Below are 19181 nucleotides of genomic sequence, written 5' to 3'. Positions count from 1 at the left end.
GGTTCACACTTGTAATCCCAGCACTTTGGAAGGCTGAGGCCGGCAGATCCCCTGAGCCCAGAAGTTTAAGATCGGCCTGGGCAACAAGGCAAAACTCCGTCTCTATAAAAACCAGCTAGGCATGGTGGCGTGCACCTAGTCCCAACTACTCAGGAAGCTCAAGTGGGAAGATTACGAGCCCAGGAGACTGAGGCTGCAGTGAGCCATGGTAGCACCACTGTATTCTAGCCTAGGTGACAGCAAACCCTGTTTCAAAAAAAAAGACTAACATAGGCCTTCCCCTCCCGCTAAAACAAACCAGGAACTAGCTCAGTCAATGAATGTGTCTCAGCCATTATCTAACCTGTCTGTGTAAATGAGTGGGTACTTTCAGAATATATGATTAGTAAGGTCTTCTCCGGCTCTAAAATTTCCTGAATCTATCACACGTGTCACACAGGATGTAGTCACCTTTCTATGTTACGTAAGTTACCATTCGATGGTATGTTACTCCTCAACAGGGAGAGTACAATATAAATAAGAGTACAGAAAATCATAGCCCAGCATCAGTACACACCACACTTCATCATCGTTCATCAAATCCTCTGAGAAACAAATCCTCACAATATCTTCCTTTAAAGCAATTTACACAGTCATAACAACAAAAAACAATGCCTAAAATCAAACCATCATGCTTCACTTTAAGCACATTGAGAGATGGGGAAATGTGCTTTGTTCACTTGTGAATTTCACTGAGCTTCCATTCTGCTGCTTTCTACAGGACATATTCTAAAGGCATTACATTTTTCTAGTTTTCAAAAGTGTAAATGAGTTTTCTATATGATATGTGTTTCATACTCCACTTCAAAAAATATAGGTACAGAAAAGGCAAAAAAGTGAATATAATCCAGGGGGTCAGTTTCTACGTGGGTTTCTAGGTAGAAAAACCTATCTATGCTGAATGTCAGCTTTATCACTTAGACTAAGAGCCACCTAGTGGCAAGTGTTATATATTACCAAATCTGCTCAAGCTATGTTCATCCAGCAAATAACATTCTGGCAGATGGTAGGTGCTCCACAATTGTGCAAGGTAAGTAAAATAATTGCTCCTTTTCTTATGAAGCTCACTGACAGATTAGACAATCAATTACAGATAAATTTATATAATTGAAGAACAATGTTAAGTGTAACAGAAGTATGCAAAAATAAGCATCCAGCATTTATTAAAGACCTACAATAAGCACAACACTTTGTTAAGAAGTTTCTCTTAAATCTGTTCACCTTACTCAGAACTTTTCCTTTTCTGATTATTTTATCACCCAGGTTTTAATTTCAGGTTTTTTCCTACCCTCCCTTCTGAAGGGGGTGTACCCCACTCCCATCTTATCCTTTAAATTCTACACTTCAGAAAAGGGGTAAGGAGAACCTATTTATTGAGTACTTACTATTACCAGAACTAAACTAGGCATTTTCTTTTTTTTGAGACAGAGTCTCGCTCTGTCGCCCAGGCTGGAGTGCAGTGGCGCGATCTCGGCTCACTGCAAGCTCCGCCTCCCGGGTTCACGCCATTCTCCTGCCTCAGCCTCCCGAGTAGCTGGGACTACAGGCGCCTGCCACCACGCCCAGCTAATTTTTTTGTATTTTTAGTAGAGACAGGGTTTCACCGTGTTAGCCAGGATGGTCTCGATCTCCTGACCTCGTGATCCGCCCACCTCGGCCTCCCAAAGTGCTGGGATTACAAGCGTGAGCCACCTTGCCCGGCCGGCATTTTCTATCTCTTATCTTATTAATCCTCACATCAATACCATGAAATATTATTTTCTTCCATTTTTTAGACAAAGGAAAAGACCTAGCTTAAGTGAAATGCTCATAGCCACAAACTTATTTTAGTGACTTACAGTACAATTATTCCAAAGTTCCCCATGTCACCCTGCCTCAAAAAGAGCTTCTTGGCCTATTCATTCCTAGGCCCACCACCAAAATCAGATTTTGATTATATTTCTCTTATGGTGTCCACCAATTCCAATCTATTTTACAATGTTTACATCCAGCCCTACCTCATCTTAAAACCTTCAATGCTGCCAGGAACGGTGGCTCACGCCTGTAATCCTAGCACTTTGGGAGTCTGAGGTGGGTGGATCACCTGAGGTCAGAAGTTTGAGACCAGCCTGACCAACATGGAGAAACCCCGTCTCTACTGAAAATACAGTATTAGCTGAACGTGGTGGCGCATGCCTGTAACCCCAACTACTCAGGAGGCTGAAGCAGGAGAATCACTTGAACCCGGGAGGCAGATGTTGCGGTGAGCCAAGATCGCGCCATTGCACTCCAGCCTGGGCAACAGAGCAAAACTCCGTCAAAACAAACAAACAAACAAACAAAAACCTCAATACCTTACCCTTGTCCTCTGCATCCCTGATTAATATTCAAATAATCACCTTAGGCCATCCGTAATCACACCACATTGGGAGACCAAGGCAGAAGGATCACTTGAGCCCGGGAGTTCCGGACCAGCCTGGAAAACATATCAAGGCTGTCTGTACAAAAAAAATGTTTTAAATTAACTGGGGTTGCTGGCCCACACCTGGGTTTGGTGGCACACACCTACAGTCCTAGCAACTGGGGAGGGTGAGGCAGGAGGATCCCTTGAGCCCAGGAGGTTGAGGCTGCAGTGAAGTACGACTGTGCCACTGTATTCCAGGCTGAGCAACAGAGCGATGAGGCTGTCTCTAAAAACACCAACCAGCCAAAAAACCAAATAATCAGGTTAGCACTCAAGGTCTTCCAAGAGGCTCCCAATCACTTTTCCAGCTTAATTTCCCATCACTCCCTATCAACTCTCACCTTTTCTATGAACTCCCCTCCAACTGAAGATAATCATTTACATCTGTGTTCCCACCAACACTAAATATCTGTTACAGCACTTACCATCATCTCCCTTACACAATAATTACCTGTGTACACTCTACCAAGTCATGAGCTTCACCAAACCATTTCTTAGCCATCTTTATAGGACCAGCACAAACAGTGTCTTATACCTAATAAGTGTCAACTGCTTATTTAATAAATATACTGTTATTAAAACAATACTAAAAGGAGAGCCACTAAAGCATGGTTATACTATTAATATTTTCCTTAACACCCTTCCTACATGTCTTAGGACCCCAATGTTTCTGCTTACTCGAAATGGTGTATGGGTTAGGAGCTTTGTACAGAACTAGGTAATTTTTTGCATGAAAAATTTTATCACTCAAATTAAAAAAAAAATGTGAAAAAATATGCTGGCAAAATCAGGCACAATCTTTGCAGATCTGCAGTTTTCCAAAAGGGAACATATACCTTTGTTCTATTTATGCAAACCAGTCTAAAGCTAGTTTGTACTGGAGGAAATTAAGCTATGTCCATAATAAACTGTTCACATTATTTAAAGAAATCTACAATATTACATTTATATTTCATAAAGCAATACTGTACTTCTATAACATAATATCATACTTATAAAAAAGTTTTATAGAGTGAAAAACTTTTCTTTTTTTGAGACAGGGTCTTTCTCTGTCACCCAGGCTGGAGTGCAGTGGCATGATCACCATTCATTGCAGCCTCAAACTCCTGGGCTCAGGCGATCTTCCCGCCTCAGCCTCCCAAACTGCTGGGATTACAGGCCTGAGCTACTGCGCCCAACATTAAATATTTTTTCTCTTGTTATGTAAACTTTTTATGAGAAACTATTCTTATTCACTTACAACTCTGATTATCATCTCATTAACAATCGCACAGATAATCATTAGCTCTTAGGCTAAGACTACTGAATACAAAAAAAAAAAAACTCCAGGGTCAACTTGATTTTCTAGTGTATTCTGCTTCACATCAAATAGATGCAGCTTTCATTGCAAGGCTTTTGCAACTCAGAATGCCTAAAAAAAATTTTTTTGTCTATATTTTATTTTTTGTAAACTTAAAATAGTATAAATATTCCCAAGATTGCCGTAAACTTCACCAATATGACTGAAAAGCTCTCAAACTTACCATTATGCATTGTCTCAACACAACAAAATCACACAAATATCTATACGGATAGGTAATACTACCACTTACAGTGCCTGTGACGCCTTCCCCAACCTCCTACAGTAAATATGACATGTTCAGGAAATATATTACCCTTTTTAGACCGTTAGGATATCATTTAATTCCCTTAAGCAGCAGGTCTAATGAGGCATAAGCAACACCATGATATTGTGCCAGGCCTAAGAGGCATACAGAACTGTGGGCAGGATAAGTGTCTGAGAGATAGTAGCAGCTAGACATTCAACATTCCTACATTGTTACAGCTGCCCAAGCAGAGAAGAGAGCAGTAAGAAATAGACCCCAAAAAGCTGGGGGTGACTCAATGACAACATTCGTGGTCAAGCAGTAATTTAACAAATATGTCTGCTTAAAATGCCAAAGCACATATTTCAAGGGTTGCGGTCCTCTGCACCAAATACATTGCTGCCTTCCTAAAACATGACCCACAAAACCACAGCTTGCAGTATAAAAAGTCCAACTTGAGCCCTGCTCAAGATGAAAGGTTACCAGAGGAAACTGATTCTTACAGTAATTAAAATATTTGTATAGAATGCTTTACTGTTTACAAGTCACTTACACATACACTGTTTCATTTGACCTTATTTCACAAAATTTACCTTACTTGACAGTCACAATGTGCCTGACAGATAAAATATAATTATCATCCCCTATTTTATAGAGGTAGAACCTGAAGTTTAAAGAAATTATCTGTAAGTAATATGTCCATGAGACCTGAGTCTCCATGTAGATTATCAACTTATTATTTGGTTCTATGGCATGGATTCCCCAAAAAGCAGTCTACAGTGTTCTACGGTTTAATCTAACATACATCCCTAGCCATCTAGTACTGAAAACACTTAAAAATATGGAATCTTTTGATAAACACTGACAGCCAATCATATAAAAAACAAAAGTGAAATTTAAACTTGTCAGTTTTGTACAACTATAATGTAGTATTTTCTAATAATCAAAAAAAAAAACTTTTGCCTAAGAGCCTTACTATAATGTTCTCAGGGGCTATGAGACTGCTTGTGGCTGAAAATATCAATTCCTCTGGGTACTTCAGCAATTACTCCTTACAGAACCAAAGTCAAATACCTATATATAAATTACACATATATATGAATTAGACACACATATACTGTATACACATAAGCACACACACAATTATAAAATTGTGCCACATGAACCATGTTGCATCAAGATTTCAAAGCACTGAGTCCTATGTTCAAAAATTCTTTTTGCTGAGTCTCTATCATGTGATAGACAATCTTCTAAGTATAAGAATATAAATGATACCTGCCACAAGTAACAATATTTGGGTGTGATAATTACAACTTAGTATCATGCTTCCAAGATAATTATATACAGCATTTAATACTGTATTAAATACACAGTATTTATGCAGCCAGGCACCAACTGTAGTCTGGTAGATCTGGTTAGAATATTCCCTTAGTCTTGAGAAATAACCTACTAAGGACCATTACTTTTCATACACAAGAAGGCGTTAAACTGCTGAGCTCATGCAGAGACGTCAAAATACTTTAATATGACTGAAGCACTGATTATGGAGAGAAAATGGCAAACAACTCAGCTGGAGATGAGACAGATGAAATACTTACGGAGGATCCTATGTGCCACAGTAGCTAACATCTTTTGAGCACTTGCTACCTGCCAGGAATTCTGCTAAATGCTTTCATACATTATTTCATTTAATCTTCACAACAACTTTCTGAGTTAGGAATAATTATCTTGCAATTGATAAAGAGATTAACTGTCAATGTTACAGGGGTTTTAACTGGCAGGGGTTTTAAGTGCCAGAGACAGAATTGGAACCCAGTTCAGATTAAACACTAAATGTGAGCTCATAACCCTCCACTCTGTTGCCTCTCTTAATGAACGCTGCTAGGGGGAGCCATTGAAAGGTTTTTAGATTAAGCACTGATCAGATTTGCTCTTTAGAAAGACTGCTCTGCTACTGCAGAAGGTGGATAAAGGTGGTGACTCTAAAAGCAGAAAGAGGCTGTCAGTACGTCATAGTAAACCAGGTGAGAAATGACAGCATGAACTGTCACAGTGAGGATAAGGGAAACAGATTCAAGAGATTTTTTAGAAGGAAAAATGATCAGTTCTCAATAATTAAATGTAAAGGCTAGTGAGAGAGGAATCAGGAATCGTGGCTTTGGGAACCAAACGGAATATGGTATCATCTACCAAGAACAGAGAAGCAACAGGTTTCATTCAGTCAATAAGTATCTACAGAGTGTTCCTCAAATGCAAAACACTTTTCTAAGGCCAAGAGTCAATCTGAAATTATAGTCATGGTTATTAGAAATTATTCTTAAGAGCAAATGACAAAGCACTAGAAAATATAAGGCATATTTAAAATTAATCACTGCTATTAACAGACTTGGCTTAGAGTCCAGTGAAAGCATGTTGTACTACCATTTGTTAAATATTACTACATGCAGGCCACGCATGGTGGCTCACCCCTGTAATCCCAGTACTTTGGGAGGCCAAGGTGGGCAGATCCCTTGAGGTCAGGAGTTTTGAGATCACCCTGGCTAACATGGTGAAACCCCGTATCTACTAAAAATACAAAATTAGCCAGGTGTGATGGTGCACGCTGGTAATCCCAGCTACTCAGGAGGCTAAGGCAGGAGGATTGCTTGAACCCAGGAGGTGGAGGTTGCAGTGAGCTAAGATTGTGCCACTGAACTCCAGCCTGGCGACAGAGTGAGACCCTGTCTCAAAAAAATAAAATAAAATAAATAAATAGAATATTGCTACATGCAGAAAACAAGAGGAAAGGCATCCATAATTTTATAATGTTATTACATTTGAGTTTGACAGAACTTCAATCTCTTACTCCACACACCCACACCCACACCCACACACACACACGACACATCACTCTGTAATTTTTTTTACTTGTCTCTCTCCCTATAAGTTTATGGGGGGCAGGAATAAAGGTATCTGTTTTATTACCTATAATACATATTTGGGATTTTAAAAAATCCCACTATCGCTACTGTGTCTTGCCAAGAACTTAAAAACCTCCTATTTGACTTCCTATATGACCTACTTCACATTAGCTTATTTCAGTAACAATTCCTAGACTTTCCCCACAGTTTTCATCCAAGGATGCTCTCTGCGAATCTTAAGGCACAGCAATCCTGTGCAGATGTGGCAAGTTATTATAATTCCCATTTTACTACACAGTTAGGAAACTGGCCCAAGGGAAGTAGAGTAACTTGGAAATAATCACAAAGCCAGATGCCAAAAATAACAACTTTTAGTCAATCCATGAGAAAATACTGCCCCTAGTTGAAATAACATGAAATTTAGTATTAGGAGGAAGCAAAATGTAAAATAATGCTTTAAAGCCAAGTCCTGGGTCTTATTTCTAAAAATGAACAGAAGAATCAGATATGTAATAACTTTCAAACAAAACAATGTTTTCCTAATGCCTTATCCATCAAGGGTGCCAAAGGTTATTTAATGAATTACATCTGGCAAGAATGGCCTTTCAATCAAACCAATTTTGATCTTACCCACTTAAAAAAAACACTGATAGAAATCCGTTGGTATAGGACAACAGGTAACTTTTTAACAAACCTAACTGCTTAAAATCTAATGCCTACAAGTGTATATTAGTACAGATTTGAAAATATTGCAAGTCTCTTGTTTTCTGAAAATATACTCACAGATCCATCAGCAATATGCATGGATAATAAAATTTAAAGCTTTAACAGTTAATACTCAGAATGAAAGTTCTCCAGCCACAACTCATCCAGATTTCGAAATATGCTGCTGTTATAATCTAATTAAAAGCAGTTTTAGTTCACCAATCGTGTAAGTAAAAGTATTACACGATTTACAAAGAAAAACGCAACTCAAATGGTAAAAGCGCTTTTATCATGTCTGTGTAATCATTCTTACAGGTACAAGTCAGAGCAAAATACCTTCCATTATTACACAGTATTTACACTTTGCTCCCAGTCAGAGAACCAGTGAGCTCAAGATTTTACCTTCAAAACAATGATTATGTACAAGAACAAGTAAGGGAAACATAAAATTATTGGTAAAACCCACTCAAGCGACCCAGACTGCAGATTTTCACAAAGAAACTTATGTATCAATCATGAAACCATGGTTTTCCATTAATTAAAACTCAAACTACTAATTCTAATCACAGCCAGAAAAAAAATATTTTCCAATGCTCCAATACTCGTTAGAGTAGATCTCGTATGTCCCCTATCAACAACACTTTACTATTGTAGAATTTCAGTTTGTAAATGAAATGACACTCCAAATGATTTTATGGGTAACATACCTTCTAAAAGTGAAGATCAACCAGTAGAAAAAAAACAAACTCTTGAAGAATACCTTCAGCATAGTAATCCTGGTAAATATAATAACTCTTATTCCTAGCACCAGAATAACTCAAGTCATTAAAATACATCACACCACACCCCCCACCCCCATTCACACAACCCCAAGCTTTTAGCATTACCAAAACAATAAAAACTCGAAACACTTCAAGGGTCCTTTAACACTAGGAAGTGTCTTTAAAATAATCTCACTACAGGCTATTACATATATATATAATAAACATATTATACGTATACTTTTTACTGCATTTGATTAATATCTTCCACAAAGATCCTAGAAGCAGTATTCATCAACCAGAAACTGCACTCTTCGGTGCTGTCCTCATTTCAACCCCAATGATGGGGCAGAAGGGTTGTCACGCATCTACAGAGCAGCAAAAAGCGCGTAACTGTAAACTATCTAATGATTAAGAAAAAATAAAACATTTATATAAAATTCCCAAGCGGAATGCCTCTCCTTTTCCTTATGAGGCAGAAGTTACTGATAAATTCTAAATCCAGATTTCTAGAAAATACTGAAATTCTCCGCCCCAACACTCACAAGTTTTTAACATGGAAATTCACTCAACTCCTACTCACAAGCCAAATGAATATCCATTGTGGATATCTGAAACTATTCTCAAACACTAACAGAAAAACACATATATACATCTTGAGCCTCCTTCTAACCGTCCTACGATACCCTCCAATCATCCTCAGGCAGCCTAGATTGCAAAGCTTCGACAGACAGCTGCCCTTGGCCTACGCCGTCAGGAACCAGGAGGGGGGCGGGGGCCGGGGGGCGCAAGAACCACCAAGAGACCAGATCTTTTTCCAAGGCTACTGTTTCCAAGCAAAACAACCCACTGCACTAAACAGACGGCGAGGAAAATTGGAGACGCTTTAATCCCGAGAGAAAGGGGTGGCGATAAGGGGGCGAGGGGGTACAAGAAATCCCGAGAAAAAGAGGTGCGGAGGAGAAAACTAAGTATCCCATGCATCTTTCAGACCCACAAAACAACAACAAACCGTAGAATCTGTGTGCACTTAGAAGCGGCAGATGGAGTCCCCGGGGCTGAGACAGTTCAGCAGACGTACACCGTGGGTTGTGGATAAATCAACCGATGACGGGAGAGGAAGGGGGTGCCGAGAGAATAAGCCCGGGGATGGGGGAGACAAAGCCTCGGGGGGTGATCCAGGACCATAGAGAAAGGTGAGAGGAGACCCACAGGAGAAAGACAATGGAAGAACAATTAAGGCAGGAATCTGGTGCCCGGGCTGTGTGGCAGGTCACTGGGCTACCGACAAGAGTGTGGCACAACAAAGGGGCACGGGAGGAAGGACAGCGGAGGGGAAGAGATGGAGAGGGGATGTGGGACGCCACGGGTCGGACAAAGCGCCCAAGGCGGCGAAACAAAGGGCCGGGGGTAGAGAGTCGCAGGGGGTAGCGGTGAAAGACAAAGCGCCCGGGGCCGGGGGCACTAGCGGGGCGAGGCAGCGACAACGGCCGCGAGGAACAAAGATGCATGGGGCCCCCAGGCAGGGCCCGCTGGAGGCGCGCGGGAGGCACGGCGCCCGAGGGCCCCGCGCGCCCGGCCGCACTCACGCCCGCACCCGCCGGCCTCGCAGCCGCCGCCCGCCCTCACGCGCTGGAGCCCGAGCCACGGCAGCGCAGAGCGGCAGCGCACGGCCACACGCCGCCGCCGCCGCGCTCGGCGCACGCGACGCCGCCCCCGCGGGTCCCCGAACGCCAAGCGCGCCGCGGCCCCCCAACCCGCTGCCCGCCGTGGGCTGCCAGACGCCCGCAACTTTCCCGGTTCCCAGCGCTCCGATTCCCTCAGACTTACCCTGTCACAACAGGCGCCATCTTCCACAAACTCTCGCCAAAACTCCAACCCTCGCGAGATTCCCCCCGACGCCTTCCCTGGTCCCTCTCCCCCGCCCCTTCCCTTTTTCCTCACTCCTCGATTCCACCCAGCCCCCGCGCTCCCTTTCCCCTCGCCGCCGCCGCAAAGAGCCAGACGCCTCGCGCCGCCCGCAGAGTAGGGGATCCTGTTCGCTGCCTTCCCTAGAAACCTACCCAGGCGATGGAGCATGCGCAGGCGGCTCCTCCGCGGGCGAGCCCTCCGTGTGGTCCATGGGGAGCGCTCCGGTTATCCGGGTTTTGGGACGCGCCTTGAGGGATGTACGTGGAGACTGAGGAAAACCGGAGGGGATTACTACGGGGACGAGGAATGGAGGGGTCAGGAGGCGGGGCCGAGGAGAAGGGAGGAGGGGTCCTGGGAAAATGGGCTGCGTTTCACAGGCCTAGATGAAACACCTCCTCAATGGGTGTTTTCCAAGCGGCTTCCCGCTCACTCTGGGTTCCCAGCTCTTTTCATTCATTCAAACGTTCCCTGGGCGCCTCCTTTATGCTAATCTCGGCGTTTGGTGCAGGAGCGTCAGAGATGTCTGGGGTTCGGGCAAGTGACACGTCGGGAACTGTCTTCATTCATTACACCCCCCAATGCTAATGAGGCCCTTCCAGAGCTCCTCAAGCGGAAAACTTTTGCAGTTGAGCTCTCTCGCCTTAGCGTTCTCCTTGGATGTGAAATGAGGTCAAGTCAAGGCCTCTAGCAAAGACACCCCTAATGGCCACCTCGCAGACACACGCCAGAGCGCGGAGTAGTTCTCTCCAGAAGGGAAAACTGCCTTGGAATTGTGAGCCACATTCTCCCACCTCCGAGTCTGGCCAGAGGCCCCGATCAAAGCTCTTGCCGCTCGCGTGCCGCATGGCCTCTCTAAGACCCCATCGCAGCCACCACCGTGTGTGAGCCCAGGTGTGTGTTGAGACCACTACTGCACAGGGAACCGGGCCACCCAAAGGCCTGGCACAGCCGAGGACGCTGCCGGCTGCCCGAATCGCGCTTCAGGCGGCCTGATCCCGGAAGCCCCCGGGCGAACCTGGCCCCGCCGGGCATTGAACATCAGAGTGAAGGGCCCGAACCCCGCCCCCTCCTCCTACCTGCAGCCCCCCATCTTTCCCCTCCTTTGCCCTTTCCTTTCCTAGAGATTCCCAGATCTAGCGCTGCCTCTCGCAGGGAACCCCAAAACCCGGAGAACTGGAATTCGCCGCCCGAAACCTGCTGAAGGCGCTGCAGGATTGGCGCGGCCCGCGCGAGCGGCACTGCGCATGTACCCAATGCGGGCAGTCCAGTCTCACGCTACACCTCCTTCCCACCGCCTTCCACTACTCGGCTCAGACACAACACGGCCGTGGGAAATTTCCTAAACCTCGCGAGAACGTGCCCCCTGTTGCCTAAGCTTTCGCCCCAAATCTCGCGGAGCCAAGGCAGGACAGGTGTTTGCCTAGAGCAGCTCCGGGCGCCGTTCGTGCAGCGCGTGCCCGGGAGGCGGGCGGCGGCCGGCGGGCGGCGGGCGGCGGGCGGCGGGCGGCGGGTGCGGGCGGGGTGGGAAGGGAGCGGCTTGCCGCGGAGGCGGGGCGGAAAGGCGCGTGGCTGGGAGCACGAGGCGGAGGGCGGCGGGGGAGGAGACCCGACGTCTCGCACACAACAAGCACACGCCCTGTGACGCTGGATGGAAGACGAGGAGTGGGGAGCCTCGAAGGGAGGAAGGGGAAGCCAGGAGGTTGGAAGTCGCTCTCAGTACGGAGAGTGAGAGGTTAGGCTCTAGGGCAGGAGGAGCCCCAGGCCGATCTCCCGGGGAGGTTTCCTGTCGCCCTCCACAAGCCTGGTACTTTCCTAAAACGTGTTAGACGCCGCGCCCCCCGCCTCCGGGAGCTGACAGACAGCCCTTAGAGTCGGGTTTGAGTCATGCCTTGAGTCACCTAGTCTGGCCACCACTTCGCTTACTTTGAAACAAGTTCTGATTCCTTAGCTACTCTACTTTAGCAATTGGTTGTTTTCTTTCTTTCTTTTTTTTTTTTTTTTTTTGAGACGGACTCTCGCTCTGTCGCCCAGGCTAGAGTGCAGTGGCGCGATCTCGGCTCACTGCAAGCCCCGCCTCCTGGATTCACGCCATTCTCCTACCTCAGCCTCCTGAGTAGCTGGAACTACAGGCGCCCGCCACCACGCCTGGCTAATTTTTTCTATTTTTTAGTAGACCGAGTTTCACCGTGTTAGTCAGGATGGTCTGGATCTCCTGACCTCGTGATCCTCCCTCCTGGGCCTCCCAAAGTGCTGGGATTACACGCGTGAGCCACCGCGCCTGGCAGCAATTGGTTTTCTTTTTAATCTACCCGCTGGCCCTGTGAGCTGAGTAGATAAATAAATAAATAAATAAATAAATAAACAGCTCTGCGCTCTCGCATTGTTGCCTTGTATAGATTCTTGCTCCCGTTTAAGGACACGATTTTTAAAATTTCTTGTCAGTTTCTTCTTAGCCTTTTGAAGTAATCTTACAAATCAGTTTCTGTTCGGTTTTTTCTCCCACTAATATGGCTTTTTTGCTTTCCGTCACCTTTCCATATTTTTATTGCAATATTCCATTTTACGTATTGCTGCGGCAGGTGCTATAGTGACTACTGTTTTAAATGCAGCCCTTCCTTTTGGATCATTCATCCAATGAGTTCCTGATTAGGTAAATTCTTCAATCAGCCACGTTTCAGATTGGCCCTGATGTGGTTTCTATACCAGCCTTAGCCTGGCATTATCTAGGAACCAGTGTCTTCCTGCTCACGTCACAGCCCCGCAAATGTAGAGTTGAATTGAATTTTGATATTTGGAGGACAGTGAGTTCTTTAATAGGAGGAAACCCAAGTTTTTAAGTTGTTTTCAAGGTTTTAGGGGTGTGTGTGTGTGTGTGTGTGTTTGCCTATTCTTTTGATTATATACACAGAAAAAAACAGACTTAAAACCATTTGGTGCAATATCTCAGTGCAAGTCTGGCTTGGAACAGGATAGCACAGGAGGAGGACAAAGCCCTTGGGGCACATATTCCTTGGAGCTGTCATCCCAAGAAGGTATTTCAGTCATGGCCTAGTCCAGACCACTGATCTAATTTGGAATCATGGCCTTCTGAGAGCCCCAGCGACCTTGGGAAGCCATGGTAACCACAAAGGGAATAACAGCTCCACATTTTTGCCCTAAAACATGCTCCATCTGCAACCCTCCCCCATCTCAGGAAAGGACAACTCCATTCTTCCACTTATGTCAAGAACCTTGGAGTCCTTGCCTCCTTTCTCACACCCAAGATACAATTGGACGGAAAATCCTACTGGCTCCACCTTCAGAATATACTCGCATTCTAAATACTGTCACACCTCTTTGGCTACTAGCCTAGTCTAACCCATCTTATTTCCCACCTGGTTTAAGGAAATTCCCTAACTGGTCCTCCCTTCTTCCGTTCTTGCCTTCCCTCAGTCTGTGCTCATAGAGCATTCTCAGTGGCCCTCTAGAACTCCTCCATGACTTTCCCATTTCACTATGAGGACTTACACAATGTTGCCTACTGCCAAACCCCCCTGATCTCTCTGCCTTCACCTCCTCCTCTACCCCTCACTCTGTGGGCTCTCACCAGCTGCCTTCCTTACTGTTCCTGGGATGCCCCAAGCACACTTTCAGCTCCGAGCCTTTGCTTTTTCCACTACCTGGAATGCTCTTCACTCATATACCTTATAGCTCATTCCCTCACTCCTTTCTTGTCTTTGCCTGATGTCACCTCCTCCTGACACCCTTCCCAAGAGGGACTCCCATCCTCCTTATCCCCCTTTCTGCTTGATTTTGTCCATGGCACCTATCATTAACTAACATAACATTTATCATACTTGTGTGTTGTGTTTACTATCTGCCTCCTTCCATTATAATGTAATATTAATAAGGGCAAGGACTTTTGTCTCTTTTGTTCATTATTCAAGCTTTAGCTGCTGGAACAATGCCTGGTGTATTATATTTGTAGAGTGAATGGGGTGTCTTCCACTTTAGGGCAGAGTAAAAATGATTCTGAAGACTAAGCCTCCTAGGATTCAAAACAATATTGGGACTAGACTAGCAGTGAGTACCAGCCTGCCTAGGGAGGAGAAAAAGGCCTATGGAGCAACCACCTGTGTTGGTTTTTTGCCAAAAAAAAAAAAAAAAAAAAGTCTTCTGGGTTAGACCAGTAGATGAGGCTGCACTTAACTTTAAGAGTTTCCTTTACTCTCCATTTTAGAACTTCAGAGAAAAAAAACAACAAAAACACCACTAGCCGGATATATATATATATATGTATGTATGTATGTATGTTGTGGGAAGTCAGGGACCCCGAACGGAGAGACTGGTTGGAGCCACTGCAGAGGGACATAAATTGTGAAGATTTCATGGACATTTATCACTGCCCTAATAATACTCTTATAATTTCTTATGCCTGTCTTACTTTAATCTCTTAATCCTGTTATCTTCGTAAGCTGAGGATGTATGTCACCTCAGGACCACTATTGTACAAATTGATTGTAAAACGTGTGTTTGAACAATATGAAATCAGTGCACCTTGAAAAAGAACAGAATAACAACGATTTTAGGGAACAAGGGAAGACAACCATAAGGTCTGACTGCCTGCGGGGTCGGGCAAAAAGAGCCATATTTTTCTTCTTGCAGAGAGCCTATAAATGGACTTGCAAGTAGGAGAGATATTGCTAAATTTTTTTCCTAGCAAGGAATATTGATAATTAATACTCTGGGAAAAGAATTGCATTCCTGGGGGGAGGTCTATAAATGGCTGCTCTGGGAGTGTCTGTCTTATGCGGTTGAAATAAGGACTCAAACACACCCTGGTCTCCTGCAGTACCCTCAGGCTTATTAGGGTGGGGAAAAAATCCTGCCCTGGTAAATTTGAGGTCAGACCAGTTCTCTGCTCTCGAACCCCGTTTTCTGTTGTTTAAGATGTTTATCAAGAGAATACGTGCACAGCTGAACATAAACCCTCATCAGTAATTCTAATTTTGCCCTTTGCCTTGTGATCTTTGCTTTTGTCCTTGCCCTGTTTCCTCAGAAGCATGTGATCTTTGTTCTCCTTTTTGCCCTTTGAAGCATGTGATCTTTGTGACGTACTCCCTGTTCGTACACCCCCTCCCTTTTTGAAATCCTTAGTAAAAACTTGCTGGTTTTGCGGCTCAGGTGGGCATCACAGACCTACCGATATGTGATGTCACCCCCGGCGGCCCAGCTGTAAAATTCCTCTCTTTGTACTCTTTCTCTTTATTTCTCAGATCAGCCGACACTTAGGGAAAATAGAAAGAACTTACATTGAAATATGGGGGTCGGGTTCCCCAGTATATACAAATATATATATATTTTTTTTTTGAGACAGAGTCTAGCTCTGTCACCCAGGCTGGTGTGCAGTGGCGCGATCTCGGTGCTCTGCAACCTCCCCCTCCTGGGTTCAAGCCTCAGCCTCCTGAGTAGCTGGGATTACAGGTGCCCACTACCACACCCGGCTAATTTTTGTATTTTTAGTAGAGACGGGGTTTCACCATGTTGGCCAGGATGGTCTCAAACTCCTGATCTCATGATCTGCCTGCCTCAGCCTCCCAAAGTGTTGAGATTACAGGCGTGAGCCACTGCACCTGGCATAGACATCTTCATGAGTTGCTAGTGGGAGTGAAAATGGATATAATATCTATGGAAACTATATTAGTCTGTTCTTGCACTGCTATAAAGAAATACCTAAGACTGGGTAATAAAGAAAAGAGGTTTCATTGGCTCACGGTTCCGCAGACTGTACAGGAAGCATGACAGCATCTGCTTCTGGGGAGGCTTCAGGGAGCTTTTACTCATGGCAGACAGCAAAGCAGGAGCAGGCGACTTAGATGGGAGCAGCAGGACCAAGGCGGGGAGGAGAGGTGCCACATACTTTTAAATGACCAGATCTCACGAGAACTCACTCACTATCAGGAGAACAGCACCAAGAAGAAAATCCACCCCCATGATCCAGTCACCTCCCACCAGGCCCCACCTAAGATTTGGGCAGAGACACAGATCCAAAGCATATCAGAAACCATTTGGCAAAATTTGTCACTACCTGTTCATCCTACAATTCCATTTCTAGAAGTTTATCCTATGAATATGCCCATACATGTAAAATTACCTATATTTTGCAGCATCACTGATGGTGAAAAAAAAAATACTGGTAACAAACATCAAGAGATGTCTTTTTTTTTTTAATTATATATTCATAGAATGAAAGAGTATATTTATTAATAAGCAGAGGCTGCTTTTTATATACTTTTGCGGAAAGATCACAAAGTTTAAAAAACTGCAAAACAATGATATATATATATACTTATTTGCGTATATGTGTCTAAAATGCCTCTGGAAGGACACACTAGAAATTGTAAGAATGACTGCCTTCTTATAAGGGACTCTACAGTTGGATGATATAGGTGAAAGAGTGGCTTTCCTCACAGTCTACTATCTTGGATCCTTTGAATTTTGTACTATGTATATATATATTTCCTATAAATATAAAACATAAAAAGGAGGGAAAAGAAAGAAATGGAATAAATGTGCAAGAAGACAAAAATTTACCAAATAAAATTGTTTCCTTCTACTTTAGTAGAATTTTTTTTATTATTTATTTATTTTTTGGGACAAAGTTTTGCTCTTGTTGCCCAGGCTGGAGTGCATTGGCACAATCTTGTCTCACCACAACCGCCACCTCCCAGGTTCAAGTGATTATTCTACCTCAGCCTCCCGAGTAGCTGGGATTACAGGTACATGCCACTATGCCCTGCTAATTTTTTTTTTTTTTTTTAAGAGACAGAGTTTTGCTCTGTCACCCAGGCTGGAATGCAGTGGCATGATCTTGGCTCACTGCAAGTTCCGTCTCCTGGGTTCACGCCATTCTCCTGCCTCAGCCTCCTGAGTAGCTGGGACTACAGGCGCCCACCACCACACCCAGCTAACTTTTTCTATTTTTTTAGTAGAGACGGGGTTTCACTGTGTTAGCCAGGATGGTCTCGATCTCCTGACCTCGTGATCTGCCTGCCTCAGTCTCCCAAAGTGCCGGGATTACAGATGTGAGCCACCACACCTGGCCTTTTCTTTGTATTTTTAGTAGAGATGGGGTTTCTCCCTTCTGGTCAGGTTGATCTCAAACTCCCAACCTCAGTTGATCCGCCCGCCTCGGCCTCCCAAAGTGCTAGGAGTACAGGCATGAGCCACTGCACCAGGCATAGAATTATTTTCTAATAGAAGTTATGGTTCCAGCTTGGTGGCTCATGCTTGTAATCCCAGCACTTTGGGAGGCTAAGACAGGCAGATCACTTGAGCCCAGGAGTTCAAGACCAGCCTGGACAATATAGTGAGACTCTGTCTCAACAAAAAATACAAAAATTAGCTGGGTATGGTGGCATATGCCTGTAATCCCAGCTACTCAGGAGGCTGAGGTGGGAGGATTGCTTGAGACCCTGAAGTTGAGGCTGCGATGAGCTGTGACTGCACCACTGCACTCCAGCCTGGGCGAGACAGAAAGAGAACCTGTCATCTGTCACACACACACAGAAAAAGTTATGTATGTGACCTATCATCTTAGTAGAATTAAAACAGCAGACTTGCCTCGTGGTTCATTCAAACAGCATGTTTAGAGTACCTACCACTGCAGGTCAGGCATCATCTTGATATTTTACAAAAATAGACAACACAAAGAACCCAACCTCTAAGGACTCCCTGTCTAAAAGAATACACAGACCAGTTGCAGTGGAATTCTATGATAGGAAAGAAATAAAAGAGTTTAACAGCTTGGGGGTACAATGAAGGAAGACCTAACTCTTGCCTCATGGGCCCAGTCCTTGCAGAGATGACTTGGTAGCTGACTTACTGCAGTGGGAGTTCAGAAGACAAGAATAGGAGGAAGCATGACAAGCACAGGAAACAGCACGTTCAGGCTCTGAGGTGTGAAAGAGCATCTGCTATTCAGGGGAACTCCAGGTCGGGGGTTGATGCACATAGAATAAGGAAAGGCATTCTAAGCAGGGTCATAAGAAGGCCCTGGTGGCCGGGCACTGTGGCTCACGCCTGTAATCCCAGCACTTTGGGAGGCCAAGGCGGGCAGATCACGAGGTCAGGAGATTGAGACCATCTTGGCTAACACAGTGAAACCCCGTCTCTACTAAAAATACAAAAAATTAGCCGGGCATGGTGGTGGGTGCCTGTAGTCCCAGCTACTCAGGAGGCTGAGGCAGGAGAATGGCGTGAACCTGGGAGGCGGAGCTTGCAGTGAACCGAGATCGCGCCACTGCACTCCAGCCTGGGCGACAGAGCGAGACTCCGTCTCAAAAAAAAAATAAATAAATAAGAAGGCCCTGGTAGAGCTGTGGTCCTCAGAACTTAGTGGGCATCAAAATCAATTAAGGGCCTGAGTTCCACTCCCTAAGACGCTAAATGAGTAAATCTGGACTGAAGCATTTATAGCAGATATTTATAACAGGGTGCTCAGAGATTCTGATGCAAATTGTCCATGAACTGAGCTTTAAGAATTTTTTTTTTTTTAAGACAGGATCTTGCTCTGTTGCTCAGGCTGGAGTGCGGTAGTGCAATCAAAGTTCATTGCAGCTTTGAACTCCTGGCCTCAAGAGATCCCCTCACCTTGGCCTCCCAAAATGCTAGTATTATAGGCGTGAGTCACCGCACGCAGGGAGAATCATTCTTTGATATAGAACTTGAGTATAACCTTTCTCTGGGACTTTCTCACTAAAGGGAGTAATGGCACATAGTTTCTTTTTTAAAAATCAATAAATGAAATATTTAAATAGTAAAAGGGATGAGTTTGGGAGTTCCTAGGTGTGTATCC

At 44.5% G+C, this 19181-nt stretch overlaps 1 protein-coding gene across 9 annotated transcripts in view; it reads right to left on the bottom strand.

Annotated features, from left to right (window-relative positions):
* Positions 1–19181, bottom strand: part of RBPJ (recombination signal binding protein for immunoglobulin kappa J region) — a 264413-nt gene that overhangs the window by 102851 nt on the left and 142381 nt on the right. Inside the window, exons 1-2 of one of the 9 annotated variants that reach the window (XM_063663581.1) lie at positions 9447–9972; positions 8381–8474 (exon numbers count right to left, since the gene is read on the bottom strand). The exons of 1 other annotated variant lie outside the window; for it this stretch is intronic. In XM_063663581.1, coding sequence (XP_063519651.1) covers positions 8381–8442 — 62 coding nt within the window. In that variant the 5' untranslated portion in view covers positions 8443–8474; positions 9447–9972. Of the gene's footprint in view, positions 1–8380; positions 8475–8560; positions 8696–8979; positions 9166–9446; positions 9973–10264; positions 11068–19181 lie in introns of those variants that run through there. 7 more of the 9 variants (XM_063663580.1, XM_063663583.1, XM_063663582.1 and 4 more) reach the window with 7 other exon arrangements.

Source organism: Pongo pygmaeus, chromosome 3, assembly GCF_028885625.2.
Source record: "Pongo pygmaeus isolate AG05252 chromosome 3, NHGRI_mPonPyg2-v2.0_pri, whole genome shotgun sequence".
Classification (NCBI taxonomy): domain Eukaryota; kingdom Metazoa; phylum Chordata; class Mammalia; order Primates; family Hominidae; genus Pongo; species Pongo pygmaeus.
Note: the sequence above shows the minus strand (reverse complement) of the source record. Positions and strands in the feature narration are given on the sequence as shown.